At 44.0% G+C, this 20,895-nt stretch overlaps 2 protein-coding genes and 2 non-coding genes across 4 annotated transcripts; 2 read left to right on the top strand and 2 right to left on the bottom strand.

The window, feature by feature from the left end:
- Nucleotides 1-102, bottom strand: LOC120112079 (U6 spliceosomal RNA). The gene has a single exon (XR_005513576.2). It is a non-coding gene; the product is annotated as a U6 spliceosomal RNA (small nuclear RNA).
- Nucleotides 103-2,112: 2,010 nt separating this feature from the next.
- LOC103721257 (uncharacterized) lies at nt 2,113-3,343 on the top strand. Its single transcript, XM_008811388.5, has 3 exons — nt 2,113-2,439; nt 2,678-2,753; nt 2,911-3,343. The coding sequence occupies exons 1-3, from the start codon at nt 2,275-2,277 to the stop codon at nt 3,177-3,179; spliced, it is 510 nt and encodes a 169-aa protein (XP_008809610.3). The 5' UTR covers nt 2,113-2,274; the 3' UTR covers nt 3,180-3,343.
- Nucleotides 3,344-13,690: 10,347 nt separating this feature from the next.
- Nucleotides 13,691-13,791, bottom strand: LOC148700695 (U6 spliceosomal RNA). Its single transcript, XR_015971614.1, has one exon. It is a non-coding gene; the product is annotated as a U6 spliceosomal RNA (small nuclear RNA).
- A 3,505-nt stretch (nt 13,792-17,296) lies between these two features.
- LOC103721258 (heavy metal-associated isoprenylated plant protein 47-like) lies at nt 17,297-18,467 on the top strand. The gene is made up of 3 exons (XM_008811389.4): nt 17,297-17,535; nt 17,774-17,849; nt 18,007-18,467. The coding sequence occupies exons 1-3, from the start codon at nt 17,530-17,532 to the stop codon at nt 18,273-18,275; spliced, it is 351 nt and encodes a 116-aa protein (XP_008809611.3). The 5' UTR covers nt 17,297-17,529; the 3' UTR covers nt 18,276-18,467.
- The last annotated feature ends 2,428 nt before the right edge of the window (nt 18,468-20,895 follow it).

The following is a 20,895-nucleotide window of genomic DNA, read 5'->3' as shown; positions in this document are numbered from 1 at the left end:
AAAAATTTGGACCATTTCTCGATTTATATATGTCATCCTTACGCAGGGGCATGCTAATCTTCTCTGTATCATTCTAATTTTATCGGATGTCTCTGAAGAGATGATTGCTCCTTTGTTTGCCAACATCGTTGATACAGAGAAATATTGGTAAACCATCACCGCATCACCTATAAAGAATAATGACTCTTTTTAAGTGAGATTAATTAGTAATCAACTCTGTTCTCTTCTTAAAAAATATTAATTTTTTTTTCTAAAATTCTCATTCACGTATACTTATATTCATTCACGTTTGAGTCTTCAAGTCAAGTAAACCTAGATACAAACATAGCGTGCCAGCTTTTGACTTTGATGTTTTTTTTTTGGTGGAATTTATGGGCAAAGCTTTCGACTTGTTCATACGCCGTGTATGCTAATTGTTGGCCCTTGCGGATGGGTTGGAAGCTAAAATATTGTAGCTTTTTTTGAAAAAATGTCTTGGTTCATATCCCCATAGGATGCATCCACTTTAAATTAATTTTGGTTTGATTTACATGAATTAGTTTATCTTAGTCCCGGCATGGCCCATGCTTTGGAGACCATGGTTTTGGGGCAACTACATATATACATATATGTGTGTATGTATGTATGCATGTGTGTTTTGATATATATAGTAACGAAAATGGAGACCAAGGAGCTAGGAACCTGGATTAGCCACCAAAATTTTATTAAGAAGAGGTAAAATACATAGAATAGGAATAAGGAATGTAATGAGGAAAAGAAGATTTCAAAGAAGGCAAGAAGAATTTAAAGTAGTAGGAAAATATCGTCTCAGCTGTTTGGCCAAAGAGGAGAGAGATTGATGGTCTAGACTCAGTTAAAATTTCTGCTACAGCATCTCATGTTAAAATATTAAATATATTAGGCAGATTTTGCCTTGAGACATTTTTTTTGATTGTGATAAAGTGTGCTGCTACATCACCATACCTTTATTAAAAGGTTCGAATTGTACCTCTTATGCAAAATAATGATTCACCTGTATCATGACATCGACCATTAAATGATGCAATGATCACTTCATGCGAAGTGACGTGAAAATTTTTTTTGATGTGCTTTAAGATGTAATTTAATAATTAGTATTCTAAAAAATGATTTTTTATTAAAAAAAGTATAATTCAAATTATTTTCTAACCATTATTATTATTATTATTATTATTATGCAAAAAATATACCCGCAACGCTTTTTTAAGATGAACGCAAAGCGCGTTCATTGCCGTATTGGCAGCAATGAACGAAGTATTGATGCCTTGCATTTTCCTTTCGTACAATTTCTCAATTGGACGGCTACCAAAGAGAACCTCTAAAAAGTCTAGTCAAGTCTTGAAATTAGCCCCTTTTCATAGTTCAGACATTATTTCTACACCATTCACTGATGATTTTCTAGGCCAAGAATAAATATATTTTTGAAGTATGAAATAGAGTGCTAGAATGATTCTTCCTAGAGTATTCATTCATGCTCAAAAATTTGGAGGATCCTCTGGATGGTAGGAATAAATTGTGGCTTTTCCTTTGCAGATTCTAGTCATCCTAGGTTATTTATTTTTCTTAGGAGCCGCCGCCTTTTTTTTTTTTTTTTTGTCAAAATCAACTTCAACAATAGCCTATATGAGAGAGGTGTTTTTGGTGGAGCAAAGTTTATAATCAGAAGTACTAGTAGTATTCTACTAGCTATAGGTGGAGTTCGAGTTTTTAATTCAACAGTTCTAAGTGGAGCTGTATGCAGCTTAGAAGGGACAGATATCGAGGACTTCACATATTTTATATATAAGGGATTCTACTCATCTACTGTAATTATCAAATAATTATGAACTTCACCTTCTCTAGAGGCTAATTCTCATTCTATTCTACAAGATTGTTTGTAGATGACAAGTAATTTATTTTCTTTTGAGCTGTGTAGGAGATGCAATGACATCTTATGGAGCAAATCATATAGAAACTATTTTATAAAATTCTACAGCTATTTTATTGTCTAAATTTTTGAATATCTTATTTTGTGATTTCCATGGATGTATTTATAGTAAAAAATGTAATTTTTCCCCTATTTATCCAAAAAAAAAAAAAAGAAACGAACTTACCATGCGGTGGGGGGACCTCAGCTGCAGTTGATGCCATTGATTCACCACGACTTGGTCCAGAAACCGCGGCGTTCAAATTTGTAGGAAACGAATTGCTGAAATTTTACGGCTTTCTAGAGTTGGTGGAAGATTTGAAGATTCTTGGAAGACCTTTCCTTCTTGAATGCACAATAACCATACTACCAAAAAAAAAAAAAAGCCCAACAAGCTCCTATTTAAAGAGACCTCCTCTCATCTCTCTCCCTCTATCAGAGTTAACTTCTCATCTGTTCAGCACCAAGACCGATCCTTCCATACCCTTCGACAAAGAACTAGAAAAAACATGAAGGTACGTACGGCCAACTCGCCTTTTTTCTTTATATTTTTATTCTGATGCCACATATATGAAAACATACTGCTTGTCGAATGGCAGTACTATTTTCTTAGGGTATATGCACTTCTCTTTGTTTGCTATTGGATCAACTCAACACCATGCCACAGTTAATCGCTAAAATTGAATTTAGTTTCGTCAGCTGATAGCAATTCTTACATGGTGATATATACATGCATATATTTGGTGTTTGCAGAAGGAGATGGTGATCAACGTGCAGATGAACTGCGAGAAGTGCCGGAGCAAGGCCATGCAGTTGGCTGCATCAGCAGGTGGTAGATTACGAGATTCTTGAGGCTCATCTTTGCTGAATATATAAATTAGAAATCAGATAAAATATATATAATTATTACTATCATGTCCCAAATATATGGACTCCCAAGATGCCGAGCTCCAACTGATACAATTTTTTTCTTTTTAATACGACAGGCGTTGATTCTGTTAAGGTGGACGGGGAGAAGAACCAGTTGGTTGTTGTCGGAGAAGCCGATCCTGTTATCTTGACAGGCATTTTGAGGAAGAAGATAGGCCATTCTGTCATAGTTAAAGTGGCGGAAGTGAAGAAAGATGATGAAGAATCAAAAGAACCAAAGGTTGAGCCTAACTTTGCATGGTATGGTTACCCGCCACCTCCGCCCGTGGTAGTGTACGAGGATCCCAATATTTATTCGAACCCCAACGTTTGTTCCATCATGTAAACTACGGATCATTGGGATCATCCCTTTGCTTGCTAGTTTTTATTATGAGGACTTCAAATATTTGTGTAGAATGTGGTGTTTGCTTATTATTATGACCGACAATGGAGTAGGTTGGTGTTGCAACCACTCAACTACCTATTTTGTTGATCTTGCCTTGATGATGTACAAGATGTTAGCATGTCTCATGATTTTAGGAGACTTGATGTGGCCCACTTGATCAAGTATCTGATTAGAGATTATTTAGAGTTTATCTTATCAGGTAGTTTCTGTGATGGATGGAAACTAATTAGAGATAAACCTTAAAGATAAAGATCCAGGTCCCTAACATAGCATTATAAATAGTCTGTGGATCCATCATCTAAGGTACTCAAGTCTTGCATAGGTTGGAAGCTCCGGATCTCCCCTCCTCTTCCTCTCTCCTATAGGTCTCTTCTTCTTTGCAACCGTTAGTGCGTGTGCTTAATCAAGATGCTTAATTAATAATAACCAAAGGTTAGTAAAAAAATATTTATGCTACATTAATTATTTCGCAAAGCACAAATTTCCTACATTGTGGTATCAAAGCCGCCCTCCGGGTTTGGCATAAAGAAACTAAACCCATCCCTTCAGGCCATTGCCATGCTTAAAGAAAACAAGAGGAGGCGGCTGCGACCCACCGTGGCTACCATGGCCACCGCGGGCGAAGGAAAGGAAAAAAAAAGGAGGGATGAAGATGAAGGACAGCAGTGTTCAGATTTCTGCCACCGTACCTTCCTCTCATGTGGTGGCCCGAGAAGCCACCGAAGGCCACAAGGGCCACGCCGTCCGGCTAGCGGCCACACCGCTGTGAAAGAAGAAAGGGGCAGGGGGGAGGGGTCTTCTCCTTCTCGTCGGTTCTCCTCCCGCCCGGAGGGAGCAGCGCGGCGCCTCCCATATGGCCGGAGAGGCCGCTGGTGCGGTTTGGGGAGGAGGCGGCCGTCGCCACCACCGTTTGGGCGAGAAGGGGCCGCCGGTTTTGGCCCCTTCTCCTCTTTTTGGGTCGGTGGCTTGGGGAAGAAGATGAAGGTTGGATTCGGATTTTGGGCTATGAAATCCGACCCGAAATCTGAATCTGAGGGTTGATTCTTTCTTTCTTCTTTTTTTTTTTTGGCTAAGACAGGTAGTTCATACAATACGTGTATGAATGCACCTAATAAAATCAGAAAATAGAATGTCGCGGAGCTCTCGAGGCAGCTCCCATCCCCAGCCGACAAGGTGCTAACAGCATAGCTGGCCACATTAGCGGCCATCCAATACGCAACCCCGTTGGCTTCTCTAAATACATACTTAACCTGGACAGCCTCTCCATCCTGCATCATCATCCAGATGTCTTGAAGCAAGGAATGGTCGCAGTCGGCAGCCCTCAGACCCCTCTGGATCCTACTGATGACTGTGGCCGAGTCACCCTCCAGGATGTCTGAACTAGCTAATAGCACTCACCGAGCATATCGAAAGCCCACTCAGGCAGCCCTCAACTCTGCACCGAATATCATGATGTCGAATAACTGACAGTCGCCCGCTGCCACTATCCTAGAGTTCGGGTCCCTAATGACGAAACCCGCACCTAGGGGCTTCCAGGTGAAAAACACCATACGAAGTGCTGCCTAGGCAAAATGAGAACTTCAGATATCTCGAGCTGTCAATGGCACTTCTGAGAAGAACACATGACTAATCTCCGCCGACTGCACATGGGCGCTCTCCGCTACGAGACTCGGCGATATGTTGTGCTCACCAAAAGTTCGAGCATTCCTTACCAGCCAGATCTGCTATGTTATACAAGTCGCTCTAACAACCTCCTAGCATGTCAGTGGGTTGCTCGACCACCGACGGATGGTCCGTACGAACTGGTCCCTCTAACTCCAAGCCACCCATAGAATTTCTGCCAACTGCCAAGTCACCCTTGCCCATGTGTACTAAACAGCGCATAGTCCACTGTCTCGTCAACACCACACACCCCGCACTCTGAAGAAATTCTCAAACCTCGTCCACCGGGTACTGCTCTCGTTGGAAGCCGATCCCAGACCACCTTCCATAAGAATAGTGCTACCCTCGGGTGAAGGCTCAAGCACCAGATCCAACTCCCACTGGAACACGCAGGAGAGTTCCACCACCCTGACGCCGGTTCTACATGATGTGCTCCAAATCCGGATATCTGGTCCTGCACACCCCGATACTGGAAGAGACTGGATCCTCTCAGCAAGATGTACTCCAAAAACTTGACCCAACCTGGCATCGTCCCATGCTGCCCCACTAGGGTCGAGGAGGTCGCATACCCACAGTCCCTTCACTGCCTCTACATTAACCATAGTCGACTAGAGCCTCAAAGGGAAGGCATCTACCTACGGGTTGCCGGCCATATCGATGCTTCGCCTATCACCTATCAGCCATCTAGTGTTTGCCGAAACAGTTAGCAGGTGCCTCTCGCCACATGAATGAACATTTGCACCCACTCTGGGCCACCCCCTTAGGGCTTGCCCAGCCATATTTAGCTGTCATAATCTGACTCCAGAATCCCTGTGTCTCCAGCATAAATTGAACTGCATGTCGGGCAATGAGCGCCTCACGCCTCTCTAGAAGAGAAAACACCCCAAGGCCGCCCTCACTCAAGGGTAGGCAGACACTCTCCTACGCCACTAAATGCATCCCACGTCCCCCTCCATACGACCCCTACAAGAAGCTCCGAATTAGTTGCTCGATCCTTATCAGCATTATCTTCGGTACCATCATGTTTGCCATGAGATAGACGGGCATGGAGCCTAGCACCAATCTAATCAGCGTTAATCTACCCATTATAGAGAGAGACAACGTCCTCCATCCCTCCAGTCTGCTCTGCACATGCGGCACTAGACCAGAGCATTCAGCCACCCTCAACCTCCTACCTGTGATGGGTACACTTAGGTAGCCCAAAGTCTCGTCCTACTCTGGCATCTTCAGAATCCTCTGAATCTCTCGTCTAACCCTGCGCTCCGTGCTACGGCTGAAGGAGATGGTTGACTTCTGGAGGTTTATTCTCTGCCCTGAAGCTGCACAATAATCCGCCAGCACGCCCCTAAGGACCTGAGCATCCATTACCCCTACCTTGGCTAAAAGAAGACAATCATCGGCAAAAAGTAAATGAGAAATGGGTCAGACCTCTGAGGCTAGAACGTAAGCCTCCAGCTCCCGATTCGTACACGCGGCCCGCAGTGCCTGAGACAAGACATCAGGGCAAATAATGAACAAATATGGGGATAAAGGACATTTTTGTCTAAGCCCCATGGTGGACATTGTTGCCCAGATATGCAACCCAAGAGGGGGTGAATTGGTTTTTAAAACTTTTTAATTAAATGCAGCAGATAAACTATAATTTCAATTTGAAAGATATAAGTGCTTAAGCAATGAATGAATAATGGCAGAGATTAAAGTGCAACAGTATAAAGAGACAGGCACACACAAACACAGAAAATTTATAGTGATTTGGTGTAACCCACACCTACATCCACTCTCCAAGACTCTTGAAAATTTTACTATAACCACTCTGATTACAGTATGGTTGTTTTTCGAGCTCACAACCCAACTCGCTGTTTTTTCGGAATCACAACGAATCCAGTCAGGTTTTCCAGGATCACCAACTACAACCTTAACCCGTTTGTTTTTCGGGCTCACAAATAATCTAGCTGGTTTTCACAGGCTCACCAACCAAAATCTTTACACGTTTCTTTTTTCAGGCTCACAAACAATCCAACTGGTTTTCACAGGCTCACCAATCGAAACCTTAAACCTTGTTGAATCTCCTGATTCAACAACTTTCAATTAATGTTTGGAAGAACTATTATCAGTTTTAGAGCAAATAAAACTGTTACAGCAGAGTTTAAAAAATATGTAATAAATGCTGTAACTATGTAAACAAAGCTTCAATGTAAATGAAACAATAAATATAGATCAGAAGCTTTGAAGATGGTTGTTGCAGTCGAAGATCTTGATAGCACAGCAGCAACTTCTCTGTTGAATATGTGAGGACCCGTGCGGCGTGTGTTTAGTCCCACATCGGTTATTCGCTGGGTAGATCTTGGGTACTTATACAGGACCAAGGAACCCAAACAATACATTATGGCTAACCATTTTGGCCTCACATACTCCCCTCGTTCAAACCCTGACGTCCTCATCAGGCTAAGAGTTCATATCTATTCAAATCAAATCACAAACACCACGATTGGCCTGTGGTCAGCCTCAATGGATAAGTATTTGGATGACCTCACCCAAAATGGCTAGCCGGAAGGTATTATTTAGGTTCTTTGATCCTGTATAAGTATCCAAGTTCTATCCAGCGTATAACCGATGTGGGACTAAATACACGTCCGCACGGGTCCTCACAGAATATTTCAACTAATTTCCTCACAATATGATTTTTTCTTAAAAGCTCTTTTTGTGAGAATTTTATCTTTTGAAGCCTCGATGTTGGGTGTCAAGATTTTCTCACTTGATCCTCTCCTATGTCTTCTTTTTCTCTTGGCGTTCCTTTGAATTTTTAGGTTACATACTTTTCAGAAAGTATCGAGTAGCCGTCACACCAAGAAATTATCCGTTGGCACCCAGAAAAAGATTGTTGAAAGTAGCCGTTGGAGTTGTCAGGATAACAGAGGTCGACTCACCAGGTTCGGGGGTCGTCCCATGTACTAAGAGAGACAGCTCATTAAGCATAGGAGTCGGCTCTTTCCTTCAATCCATATAATGTTCCTATGCTTGCCTCAAGGGTCGACTCGTTAATGTCGAGAGTCGACTCATGTAGATATTGGCTCGGCTCCTTAAACACAAGGGTCGCCTCATTCCTTTAGTGCACATAAGTTTCCTGCGCTGGCCTTAAGGGTCGACTCATCAATGTCGGAGGTCGACTCATGTTGATAATGGGTCGGCTAATTAAATACAAGAGTTGGCTTATCTAGTTGGTCTCAAGCGATGATTCTTCTTTGTTTTTTTTGAACTATACATGAGTCGACTCATTTTCTGTATGGATCGACTCATTAAGTTTTTCACAAAAAATTCTGAGATCTTTGATTTTATTCTTCTTGATTCTTGGAAGTTGTAAGCGCAACTTTCGTCTAGAGATCTAACACTTCATATTTAAGCCAACATAATTAGAGTACATATTTAACTCAATTATTTTTATGATCATCAAAATCCATCCTTTAGGATTAACAAACTTGAAAAAAGAGGATGGCGTACCGTTGACCAAGATGGAAAAACTCGGCCCCCAAATGCACCCCAACACCTAGTCAATCTAGATCCCATGGAAACCAAAACTCTCCAAAGCTCGCCTTAAGAAGCCCCATCTGATTCTATCATAAGCTCATTCCATGTCCAGCTTGACAACCATCAAGCTTGGCCATTTCGAGGCCCGCTGAAGCTTCCACATCATTTCTTGGGCCAATATGACATTGTCAGAGATATTTCTACTTTCCACAAAAGCACTTTGCTCTTGATAGATAATACCGGGTAGTAAGGGCTTCATCCTACCCACCAATATCCTTGCCACAACTTTATATAGGGTGCACATCTAATAGGCCTAAAAGAAGAAGCTCGAATGATACCCCAATATCTCTGAAAGAATAAGGGAAAAACACATCCAGTCCGAGAGCCTTATCCTCTGCCAGAGCGCAGACCGCCTCCTACACTTCCCTCCTTGCCATTGGCCATACCAAAATGGGCATTCTCAATGGCTTCGATTCCCCTGTCTGCCCTCGGGAGTTGACCGACATCCTCAGAATGCCTATCCTCCGTCCATCTGGACCGAAAGAAGTTAAGCAATACCTGATTGATTGCCGACTTCCCTTCCCCCCGTTGGCCTGTCCCGTCTTGCAAGGAATGGATCGTGTTCCTCTACCTTTTAATAACCGTTGTCCGGCAGAAAAAACTAGTGTTTCGATCTTCCTCTTTGACCCATTGGATCCTAGATTTCTGTCTCCAAAAGATCTCATGCTGTCGCAATAATGAGTGATGAGTGGCAAGTAGCCCCCGTAGGCTTATCATGTCGGCCTCTGGGAGCTTGCCCCCCTGATCTTCTTTTTTTTGAAGGTCAACAATCGCGGCCTCCATCTCTTCCAACTTTTCAAAAATATCGCATATGACCTCATAGTTCCATCGGCGAAGCCACCTTTTAGTTAGTTTCAGTTTACGTGAAACCCTCTGTATAGCATTGCCGTGCACCGACAAGCTTCAGCCCTCCTGGATAATGTCTCAGGGTTGAGGGTAAGACAACCAAACCTTCTTAAAGTGGAAGGGGCAATGATGGTTGGAACCCAAGGCAGTTGAAATTAGCAATGGAGAGTGGTCAGAAGCAATACAGGACAAGTGGCTGACCTGACAGATAGGAAATTAGATGATCCAATCAGGGGTCGCAATAGCTCTGTCTATCCGCTCCCATACCCTAGCTCTATCGGACTGGTTGTTACACCAAGTGAATCGCGGCCTGAAGAAGCCCAGGTCCACGAGGCCATTTTGCAAAAAAAAGTCACATAACTCCCTTCTATCTACTATGTCAGAGAAGGCCCTTCCTCCCCTCTTTTTACTAGCATTTTGGATACAATTGAAATCACCCACCACCACTGTCGGAAAATTCTGGGCAACTAAATTGGTGATCTCGTCCCAGAGGACTCTTCTATTCCTATAATCTGTGCTCGCATACACACCGCATAATACCCATGGAGCTGCATTGGGTTCGGAGACAACCATAATAACCTGTTGGGGATAGTTGCGAAAAACGTCCATTATCGCCATCCCCCGCTTCTACAATACCAAAATACCCCCAGACAATCCTTAGAATTCCACAGCATAGGACTCTCAGTCGGCCTCCAGGCGTTAATGTACTCGAGAGGAAGCATATCTCTGAACTGCACCAGTCTCCTGAAGGACGTCATAAAAGATGACTTAGAACCCCCCCCCCCCCCCCGCGCGCAGTTCCATTCTAGAATCCTCGTGAAGAAAAATTCGAGAGGTTGGGCACAGGCTCGTCCACCCTCTAGGCCATAGGGTCTATCTCAACCTCATGGTACATGCCACCCCACTGTTCGTCATCCTCACTGACTTCGAAGACGACCCGCATCACTGCCGCCTTGACCCATTGAACCATTGTCGGATGATCCGTCGCTGACCTACTCACGGTCTCGTGGCCTATAGCCCTGTTGCCACCACTGCCAATACTAGCCTCTGAAGTCTCTGCCTCTCGGAGGGCTCATGCCGGCCGATCCACTTCTGCGCCTACTCTCGGCGTCATCGGTTCAGCCGCGTCTGGAATTGTTGTTGAGCCATTCTTGGGGCGGCCCACACCTAGGGCATGCTCCTACTGCACACCAACTACCACTCCAGGGCCTACTGTGGGCCTCCCATCATTGATTGACCCCTCGACAGTTCTGGGTGCTAGGGGCGTTCCTGGTATGGCGCCCTCCACCGCCTGGGCTAAAAAGACGAACCAGAAGACTATGCCTGATCCCTTTACTGGGCCCTCAAGCACGCCTAGTGGCCTAAACGGATCCCGTCCTAGGGTCGCCGAGGCCCCTATGTCGGGCCCACTCCCCAAGCCTGGCCCACTGCTGGTGGATCCGAGCCAAAGGGCCCGGTCACCCCGCTCACGGGCCAGGCTGCCCTTGGCTCGTCATGCCCGGCTCCTTTCCCACAGGTCCAGGAGCACACAGCCCTCCCTCACGGGCCTGTTGGTCTCCAAGCCCGCGTCGGGCCTGCTGGCTTGCCGCATGAGCCGCGCAGGGCACATGTGCCATGCGCGAAACCGCCCTTGCGAGGCTGCAACCCTCGCCGCCAACCTGACCTGTGCCTGCCGATTCCTTGGCCAAGCTCAAGAGCTTGGATTGGGCCAAAGGCTCGCTCGCCGGGGCTATTCCTGGGTCGGCTCGCTACCCTGTCGAACAAACCGGCCTCCCCACCAGCCCAGTAGCATTTGCTAGGACATCCGAGTCGAGCAGGCCCGTGAGTGGCTCAAAGGCCGAGTCGACTCGGGGGCTTTTGAGCTATGGCCTGGAGACTGGGTCGTCGCCTCCTCCGCCGGTGGACCCTTCAGTGGTGACCATCGGCGGGCTACCTTCGTTAGCTTCTGCCAGCCATCCAAATCTGGTGGGGACTTAGGTGAACTAGGCCGAGCCATTGGAGAGAGCGGCTGAGGCGAAGACTACTCAGGCAAGGGTGCGATCATCTTCTCCGACCGCGGCAGCCCTTTCTCCCTCGGGAGCTGGGCCTGATCCGCCACCAGCCAAGGGTCGTAGATCGGCCCCTAGTCACCCTCCCCAGGTCCCGACACCGACATTTTGGGGTCGACCCCAATGTCCACCACCCTTGATTGAAAATAGGGGGCATCCTCCTCCGAATGCTCCAGCACCAGGTGACGGCACACCGTCGCCGAATGACGGCACACCGTCGCCGAATGCCCAATCCTACCGCACCTGGAGCAGTAGTCTGGTAAGTTTTCAAAGAGGAGGGTTGCCACAACACTTTCGTCTTCCCTCGGATTCGGACACCCAGAAGGAGAGGCTCAGTGGTGTCAATCACCACCTTCACCCGGGCGAAGCCCATGGCTCATCGCTGCTCGGTCACCCCGTCAACGGCGAGCGACCGCCCCGCCTCGGACACGATTTGGAGTATGGTCGTAGCCGACCAGTACTCCGGCGGGAGCCGGGGTAGCCAAAGTTACACCACCACCGTCTTCACGGCATCCTCCCTAGGTATGAAATCTGGTACCTACGGCTCCATGGCAAGGAGCTGCCCCGCCACCATCCACGGGCCCTCAGAGTGTGCCCGGTCTTGGTCCACCATCGATCGGATCCTTAGGGCGAGGTGGTCGTCGGCGAGTGGCACCGCGTCCACCTTCCCTGCCAACTTCCCCCGGGTGGCCACATCTTTGGCCACCTAGTCAGCCGGCACCCGGCAGCCAAGACTGCGGACCACCACCGACAACCCGTCCCACTTCCGGTGTGTGGCCTCGATCGGCTCCTCTGACAGCTCTATGATTGCCGAGAAGCAGCGGCTTAACCGAGCCACGTCTGCTTCCGTGGGCCGGTGAGTCACCCAAGGCCCTAGCCTCGCCCAAGCCCCGGAGCTCTCCTCCCGTCTCGCATAAGCCTTACCTTTGCCTTTGGCTGCCACCTCCGCCGTCTTCCCCGATGCCTGCTTCTCGGTTGAGCCCGCCTACCACTCCATTAGCTGCTGGAGTCCTTCATCAAGTATTTACACCACGTTGTATCAGCTTGGAAATCCCAGCCGTTGGTCCCTTTGATGACAACCAACCTTGCCGACAAGGAGAGTCTTGAAGATGGTCCCCTGCTTAACAAAAGGGCTAGGATGAAACAATTTATACTAAACACATGAACAATAAGGACCGGAGCTTACACCCGAGCTTCTGCCGCGCACCCGCCGGTGAGAACTAGCCTTTAGTCGCACGGCTGCGCCGGAGCATCCCTTCCCACAACCAGCCGTTGGAGCTCCCCTGCTCTCTTAGAGGACTTCACTGTGGCAGCCGTTGGAGCACGCAGAGCGCCCGCCGGCGAGCCAAGCTTCCTCTCCTCGATTCGCAAGTAGAGCCTTCTTAATCTCTCGGAGAACCTACCGTGGATGGGGACGGCGACGAAAGCTGGTAGCCCTTGCCTTCTTGAAGCCAAGCACACACGAGCCGAGTTCCTTCCCTCCGTTCGCAGGTGGCCTTTGCCTTCTCGGAGAACTTCGCCGTGGATGGCGACGACCCCGCCAAGCATCCGCCGGCGAGGACTAGCCGTTGGAGCAAGATTGACCCCAAGTCAATATTATCCATAAACATGTTTCACATGGGCTCATGTATATTGCCATTGCACTTAGAATCCTGCGAAAAAGGCCTCAAGTTTATTGCTGTATGTAGCTCGATAAGATTTTTTAATTAAAAATATAATTAATATTCTATAATATTTTTTTAAAAGATAAATATTCGATCAAATATAAGTCACTTTGAATATATTATTTTTTCATCATTAATTAAAAAAATATTTCAGCGGGAATTTTTTTTTCTATAAACTTAAAAAAATTCTCAAGGAAAAAGATGGGGTGACCCTTTCTCTTCGTTCATTTGGTACGAATAGAGTTGATTCTTTTAAAAACGGGATTGACGCCAAGTCAACATTACCCATCAACGTGTTCAGCACGGGTTGATGTAGACTCCCATCGCTCCTTGAATCCTGACCAGAAAGGCCTCAATTCTCCTAGAAGGGCACATCACCGCGTCTAATTGGGTTGGTTTGTTTAATAACCGACAGGGCCAATTGACCCCAATTCCAAGCAGTAGCTGAACCATCAAGTGGAGCTAAATTATAAGGCTCGTACTCTATCACGTTCACAGTCAATTTGGTTATTTACAAGTCCATATGAACGCGTCTTGGCTTAGGCTCGGCAGGACCAGGTTGAGTTGTTATGAGTGACCCGGAGTCTTATATCACATACAATTTTGGCCATCCTTTTTTTTTACAAATCCTTTCTTTTTTGGTTAAAAAAATTTAGATCATTCCTCGATTTATGCGTATCATTTTTGTGTAAGGGCATGCTAATTTTCCCTGCATCATTCCAATTTTATCGATGTCTCCGAAGAGACGGTCGTTCTTTTATCCACTAATATCGTCGATATAGGAGAATATTGGTAAACGATCATTGCATCACCTATGAAGAGTAGTGATATAAAAATATTATTTTTTTTTAAATTCTTATTTACGTATATTTATATTCATTCACGTTTGAGTCTTCAAGTCAAGTAAACCTAGGTACAAAAATCGCGGGCGAGCTTTTGACTTTGATGTTTTTTTTTTTTTTTTGGTAGAATTCATGGGCAAAGCTTTTGATTTGTTCTTATGCCGTGTATACTAATTGTTGACTGGTGGGCTGGAAACTAAAATATTGCCGCTTTTTTTGAAAAAATATCTTGGTTTATATCCCCAAAAGATGCATCCACTTTAAAAATTAATTTTGGTTGTCGTCCTTGGCTGTCGTGGGCCAGCAAGCAAAGCATGGTGTGGTGGCGTCACTACGTACGACCACGTAGGAGGACGTAGGCACGCATGTGGGTGCGGCCGTTGGCAAGGCTGAGCTCGTTGAGAGGTCGCATCATACATTTGGTGAGAACAACCTGACGGGTGATGAGGTTTGCCTAGTATCCTAGGTTTTGAGGTGCACTCAACAGAGCGCCCCGGGCTCAAGGGTCGGATCGTATCATTGGAGAAGGTGCCCCGAGCTTGGTCGGGATGAGTCGGTGATCGTAGAAGGTGCCTCGAACTTGGTCGGGCGAGTATCCGAGGTCGAAGGAGCTTTCGAAGAGGTCCAAGGTCAGGCTGGTTCTGGGCCGATCCGAAGTTCCGTCTGGCTGGCGTTGGTGTCTATTGGGCCAAAATTGGGTAGCCGTCTTGTTGTGGGCGATGAAAATAGAGACTAAGGAGATAGGAACCGGGATTAGTCACCTAAATTTTATTAAGAAGAGGTAAAATGCATAGAATAGGAATAAGGAGTGTAATAAGGAAAAGAAGATTTTGCTACAGCATCTCATGGTAAAATATTAAATATATTAGTCAAATTTTGCCTTGAGATTTTTTTTTTGATTGTAATAAAGTGTGCATTTATTGAGGATTCGCATTGTACTTTTTATATCAAATAATGATTCACCTGTATCATGACATCGACCATTAAATGATGCAATTACCACTTCAAAATCCATGCAAGCTGTGAAAAAAAAAATCGATGTATTTTAAAATTTATATAAAATGTAATTTAATAATTAGTATTTTTTTAAAAAATAATTTTTTTATTTATACAAAAAGTATAATTCAAATTATGTTTAACTGTTATTATTATTATTATTATTATTATTATTTTTCATACCAAAAAAAAAAAAATACCTGCAACGATTTTTTCTGTGAGCACAAAGGGTTTGGTATAATATGGGTTGAGTTTTGGGCATTTTCAGAAAAAAATTATATCCTATACGGTCTGCATTATAGGACCGTGTAGTCTGCACATGGCACATGCGGTGGCCGGTGAAGCACATAATTTCTCAGTTTCAAAGAGCCGAGAGGCCGCCAAGGCGGTAGCTCAGTTGGAACGGAGCTCTGTTTCTGACCAAGCGGTTCCAGGTTCGAAACGCGCGCGCGTCGATTAATTGTGGGGAGCGGATGCCCCTAGCCTGGACGCGGGGTTTAGAAACGCTACTGGTCGGCTGACTGCTTTGGTGGTGCCAGGTGTGACGTACTCACACGTGGTGCTCGAGCCGGAGCCCGCTGGGGTATCTGAGCCGGGTCTACGGGTGGGGAGGGTATGAGTAATATATGGCTGGGGTCTGGTGAGCTGGGCCTATACCAAACAGCCATTCTGCCCGAATCGAACATAGTCCTGGCGGGGGCGGGGCCCGGGTTCGGGGTTGCTACGCGGGTTGGGCTTGTCCCTTCCCCCCTACCTCCTTTTTCTCAGCAAAAAAAAAAAAAAAAAAAAAAAAAAAAAAGAGCCGAGAGACGCGTTCATTGTCGTATTGGCAGCAACGAAAGAAATATTGACGCCTGGCATTTTCCTTTCGTACAATTTCTCAATTGGACGGCTACCAAAGCTACCAAAGGGAAGACCTCTAACCACCAAGGTGGTAGCTCAGTTGGAACGGGGCGTTTACTTCCAACCAAGTGGTTCCAGGTTCGAAACGCGCGGGCGTCGATTAAATTTGGGGACCGAATGCTCCACGCCTGGACACGGGGTCTGGAAGTGCTACTGGTCGGCTGATAGCCTGGGTGGTGCCAGGTGTGACGTACTCACACGGAGGGTCGGGTCGGGTAACCGAGCCGGCTCACGGGTGGGGAGGGTATAAGTAAAATAGGTCGGCGTGCCCAACACACGACCCGGTTTGCCCGCATCGAACATTCTCCTGGCGGGGTGGGGGGCCCAGTGGGGGCTGCTACGCGGGGTTGGGCTTGTCCCTTCCTCCCCCTGCTCCCTTCTTCTAGCAAAAAAAAAAAAAGGGAAGACCTCTAAGGGCTTGAAGCTACCAAAGAGAAGACCTCTAAGGGCTTGTCCTTTCCTCCCCTTCCCCTTTCGCCACAGTAAAAAAAAAAAAAAAGAAAAAAGAAGAGAAGACCTCTAAAAAGTATAGTCAAGCCTTTTTCTTTTTCTTTTTTTTTGGCAAGTCAAGTTGTCTTCTTTTTTTTTATGGTAAGTCAAGTTTAATTTTTCTAGTGTATACGTATTCTCCAAGGGCCATAAAAAATGAAACTTAAGGTTTTTTGCGTTCAAACGGGTCTGATAGTACCTTGCTGGAGTTAGGTTGAAAGAAACTTACCGTTTAAAGAGTGGCATCACGTGCGTAGAAATTAGCCCCTCTTCATGATTCAGACATTATTTCTACACCATCCACCGATGACTTCCTTGGTTAGAAATAAATGTATTTTTGAAGTAAGAAATAGAGTGTTAGAATGATTCTTTTTAGAATACCCACTCATCTTCAAGAATTTGGAGGATCCATTGATAGTAAGAATAAATTATGCTTCCTTAAAATCAACTTCGACAATAGCCTATATGAGAGAGGTGTTTTTGGTGGAGCAAATTTTATAATCAGAAGTCCTAGTAATATTCTACTAGCTATAGGTGGAGTTCGAGTTTTTAATTCAACAATTCTAAGTGGAGCTGTATGCAGCTTAGAAGGGATAGATATGGAGGACTTCACATATTTTATATATAAGGGATTCTACTCATCTACTGTAATTATCAAATAGTTATTAACTTCACTTTCTCTAGAGGCTAATTCTCATTCTATTCTACAAGATTGTTTGTAAATAACAAGTAATTTGTTTTCTTTTGAGCTGTGTAGGAGATTCAATGACAGCTTATGTAGCAAATCATATAGAAACTATTTTATGAAATTCTACGGCTATTTTATCGTCTAAATTTTTGAATATCTTATTTTGTGATTTCCATGGATGTATTTATAGTAAAATAATGTAATTTTTCCCCTATTTATAAAAAAAAAGAAACGAACTTACCATGCGGTGGGGGGACCTCAGCTGCAGTTGATGCCATATTTGTTTCACGACGACTTGGTCCAGAAACCGCGTGGTTCAAATTTGTAGGCAAGGAATTGCTGAAATTTTACGGATTACTGGAGTTGGTGGAAGATTTGAAGATTCTTGGAAGACCTGTCCTTCTTGAATGCGCAATAACCATACTACCAAAAAAAAAAAAAAAACCCAACAAGCTCCTATTTAAAGAGACCTCCTCTCATCTCTCTCCCTCTATCAGAGTTAACTTCTCATCTGTTCAGCACCAAGACCGATCCTTCCATACCCTTCGACAAAGAACTAGAAAAAACATGAAGGTACGTACGGCCAACTCGCCTTTTTTCTTTATATTTTTATTCTGATGCCACATATATGAAAACATACTGCTTGTCGAATGGCAGTACTATTTTCTTAGGGTATATGCACTTCTCTTTGTTTGCTATTGGATCAACTCAACACCATGCCACAGTTAATCGCTAAAATTGAATTTAGTTTCGTCAGCTGATAGCAATTCTTACATGGTGATATATACATGCATATATTTTGTGTTTGCAGAAGGAGATGGTGATCAACGTGCAGATGAACTGCGAGAAGTGCCGGAGCAAGGCCATGCAGTTGGCTGCATCAGCAGGTGGTAGATTACCAGATTCTTGAGGCTCATCTTTGCTGAATATATAATTAGAAATCAGATAAAAATATATATAATTATTACTATCATGTCACAAATATATGGACTCCCAAGATGCCGAGCTCCGACTGATACAATTTTTTTCTTTTTAATACGACAGGCGTTGATTCTGTTAAGGTAGATGGGGAGAAGAACCAGTTGGTTGTTGTTGGAGAAGTCGATCCTGTTATCTTGACAGGCATTTTGAGGAAGAAGATAGGCCATTCTGTCATAGTTAAAGTGGCGGAAGTGAAGAAAGATGATGAAGAATCAAAAGAACCAAAGGTCGAGCCTAACTTTGCATGGTATGGTTACCCGCCAGCTCCGCCCGTGGTAGTGTACGAGGATCCCAATAATTATTCGAACCCCAACGTTTGTTCCATCCTGTAAACTATGGATTATTGGGATCATCCCTTTGCTTGCTAGTTTTTATTATGAGGACTTCAAATATTTGTGTAGAATGTTGTGTTTGCTTATTATTGTGACCGACAATGGAGTAGGTTGGTGTTGCAATCACTCAACTACCCGTATAGCCCTTTCAATACTGATTGAATATTTCGAATTTCTATAAGCTTGGGATGCGTATTGTTATGGTATTGGTATTGTTGATCTTGCCTTGACGATGTACAGCAGACTTTAATATGGGCTTCTGGTCTGAACTCCAAACTTCTAGAATTAAGCATGTAGGCTTAAAAACATTTTCTTTTTTAAGAAAAAGTTTAAAGATGTAAGTTTTCCCCAAAAATATGACACATTAAAATGGTTACTGCTCTTACTGAAAGCATCTGGAAAAACATGTAATTGGTCTATTGGGGCCGAGATAAGAGCTGCATGTGAGGGTATCACAAATGCGGGACGTGTTTTGGGAGCGGATTGATTTGCCTTGAAGAATACTCTATATTGGTGATCGAGTGGATACAGGACAAGCATAGGTACGGGGATGGATATCCGCTGCTCTATGATATTCGCAGGTTGGTAAGAAATTGTGGCTCCTTTCAGCCCGCTCATGTATGCCGGAAGGCAAACGAGACCGCGAACTAGATTGCCTCCTTTGCTGCTCAGCACTCAAAAGAGATTTTTTGGAAGGGTTATGTATTTGCTCCTTCTCTTCGCTAATTTTTTTTCTCATGACTCGGCTGGCTGTACTAATGCAACGTCTGTGTAAACGGCCGTTTAAAAAAAAAAAAAAATACATGCTACCTTCGAGTATTTTAAGGGATCCAATACGAGGAATGCCCGAGTAGGTGGCACAGTCACCAGCAGGACTTTGAACGGCGCATGCGCTTCGTATATCCATCCAAGAAAATGACTTTGTTGGACGACAGCGGCTGAAGACGGAGACTTGTCTGCGCTGGCGAGAGCTCGGCCGAGACAATGGGTTGACGAGAAGACCATCATATCAGTGACCAAATGGAGACTTGTACGTCCTCTAATTCCCACGATGTTCATGTACTCATGATGCTTGCATAAAAAATTATGCTAGTGGGCTAACTAAGTGAAACACTCCGTCTTGGTGCTTAGAGGACCACTAGTTGTTGTTAGATAAACCATTATTCATTTTTTGGAAAAAAGATGGGCATAATGAAATGCAAGAAATGCAAATTAGAAATTTTTATTGATAATGAATCTTGCAAACTAGGTTATTAAATAAAAAGATGATGAACTACCAATCTCACACTTGGTTATGTCGGCTGAATCCTGCATGATGGGCTTGAACTAAAGCCTTAAATCTTTGCCTCGGTGGGTCAGTGCTCAAGTATTCTAAATATTGATCATTTAGTTAAACTCAATGTAAAAAAGGTCATGGTCTCGTATTATACCGATCCCCTGTATAAGATGAGGATCTCTAGACGAATTTAAATATCACCATGAATCAGCCTTGGGCACCCAAAATTTATTTAAATGCTAAGGAAATGACATGATACCGCTCCTACTTAATTCCAAACGTTGAAATCGGAGATTTTATTTGCCTGCTAATGAAATAAAAAATAGAAAGATAATAACATTAAGAACCTAAGTAATTCTCCAAATAGTTAACATCTTTGTGTACACAATTAAGATGTCCCTACACAAAGTTAACATCTCTGTGCATACAATCCAGATGTCCCCCCCCTTATGCTACCATCCAGATTCTCCACATAATCGAAGCTAAAAGAATAATAGTCAATAGCATCTGATACATTTTTTATCTATTGCATTGGCTTTATATTAGGTATCATGTTAAAGCAAAAAAAAGAAAAAAAAAAGAAGAAGACACAAAAGAGATTGAAGAAGACACAGAAGAGGAAGAGAAAAATTAAGTGAAAAGGGTATATTGGTTTTTTTAGAGCTTTGAGTGCCATACATAACATATCGCTGTTGATAGTCATTCATCACTTGATGACGGCCATCAAGCATTGTATAGCATTCTGCTATGCAGACAGTATAGCATAGAGGATTCTAGTGTAAGAATATTATAAATTAATATTCTATTAAAGTGTCCCACACACCCTATAATACCCAATTAAAGGATTATGGGTCATTACTAGTCCAATTGTATTTATGGGTAGAAAACCTATTAAAAGAATCTTTTGGTTTTCTTGCTCGTAGAAAACCTATTAAAAGAGTCCTTTGGTCTTCTTGATGGTGGGAGACCTATAAAAGAAATGAGAGACTCTAGGGTTCAAACCTACAATATAATTTGTGCCTCTAACCATCGTGAGACACTCTTGAGGAACATTGTTAGGGTGATCCTTTCTCTCTAAAAGCAAGGACAGATTTTAGCAATGGATACAGGTATGTCTATATAGTTTTATATTCCGCATTGATTGTGATTAACATGATAATCCAAGATCTTCTTGATGTATTTTCATATTTGAAAATATAACATTTGGTATCAGAGCCAATGTTGTGGATTATTATGTTTTTCCATTGATATTAAGAATCTGCCATCAAATAAGGTTTGGAGATTATGATGGATTTATGTACTTCATTTCTGTCTACTTAGTTTTATAACCTATTATCAAAAATT

Source organism: Phoenix dactylifera, chromosome 11 (genome assembly GCF_051530095.1).
Source record: "Phoenix dactylifera cultivar Ajwa chromosome 11, Ajwa_hap1_PhDact_Kaust_v1.1, whole genome shotgun sequence".
Classification (NCBI taxonomy): Eukaryota; Viridiplantae; Streptophyta; class Magnoliopsida; order Arecales; family Arecaceae; genus Phoenix; species Phoenix dactylifera.
Note: the sequence above shows the minus strand (reverse complement) of the source record. Positions and strands in the feature narration are given on the sequence as shown.

What these genes read in the sequence shown, in the direction of transcription:
- LOC103721257 (XM_008811388.5), top strand. Translation starts at nt 2,275, where the DNA reads ATGCACAATAACCATACTACCAAAAAAAAAAAAAAGCCCAACAAGCTC. An exon ending in GAACTAGAAAAAACATGAAG is followed by an intron (nt 2,440 to 2,677) that starts GTACGTACGGCC and finishes TGGTGTTTGCAG; the next exon opens with AAGGAGATGGTGATCAACGT. An exon ending in GCAGTTGGCTGCATCAGCAG is followed by an intron (nt 2,754 to 2,910) that starts GTGGTAGATTAC and finishes TTAATACGACAG; the next exon opens with GCGTTGATTCTGTTAAGGTG.
- LOC103721258 (XM_008811389.4), top strand. An exon ending in GCAGTTGGCTGCATCAGCAG is followed by an intron (nt 17,850 to 18,006) that starts GTGGTAGATTAC and finishes TTAATACGACAG; the next exon opens with GCGTTGATTCTGTTAAGGTA.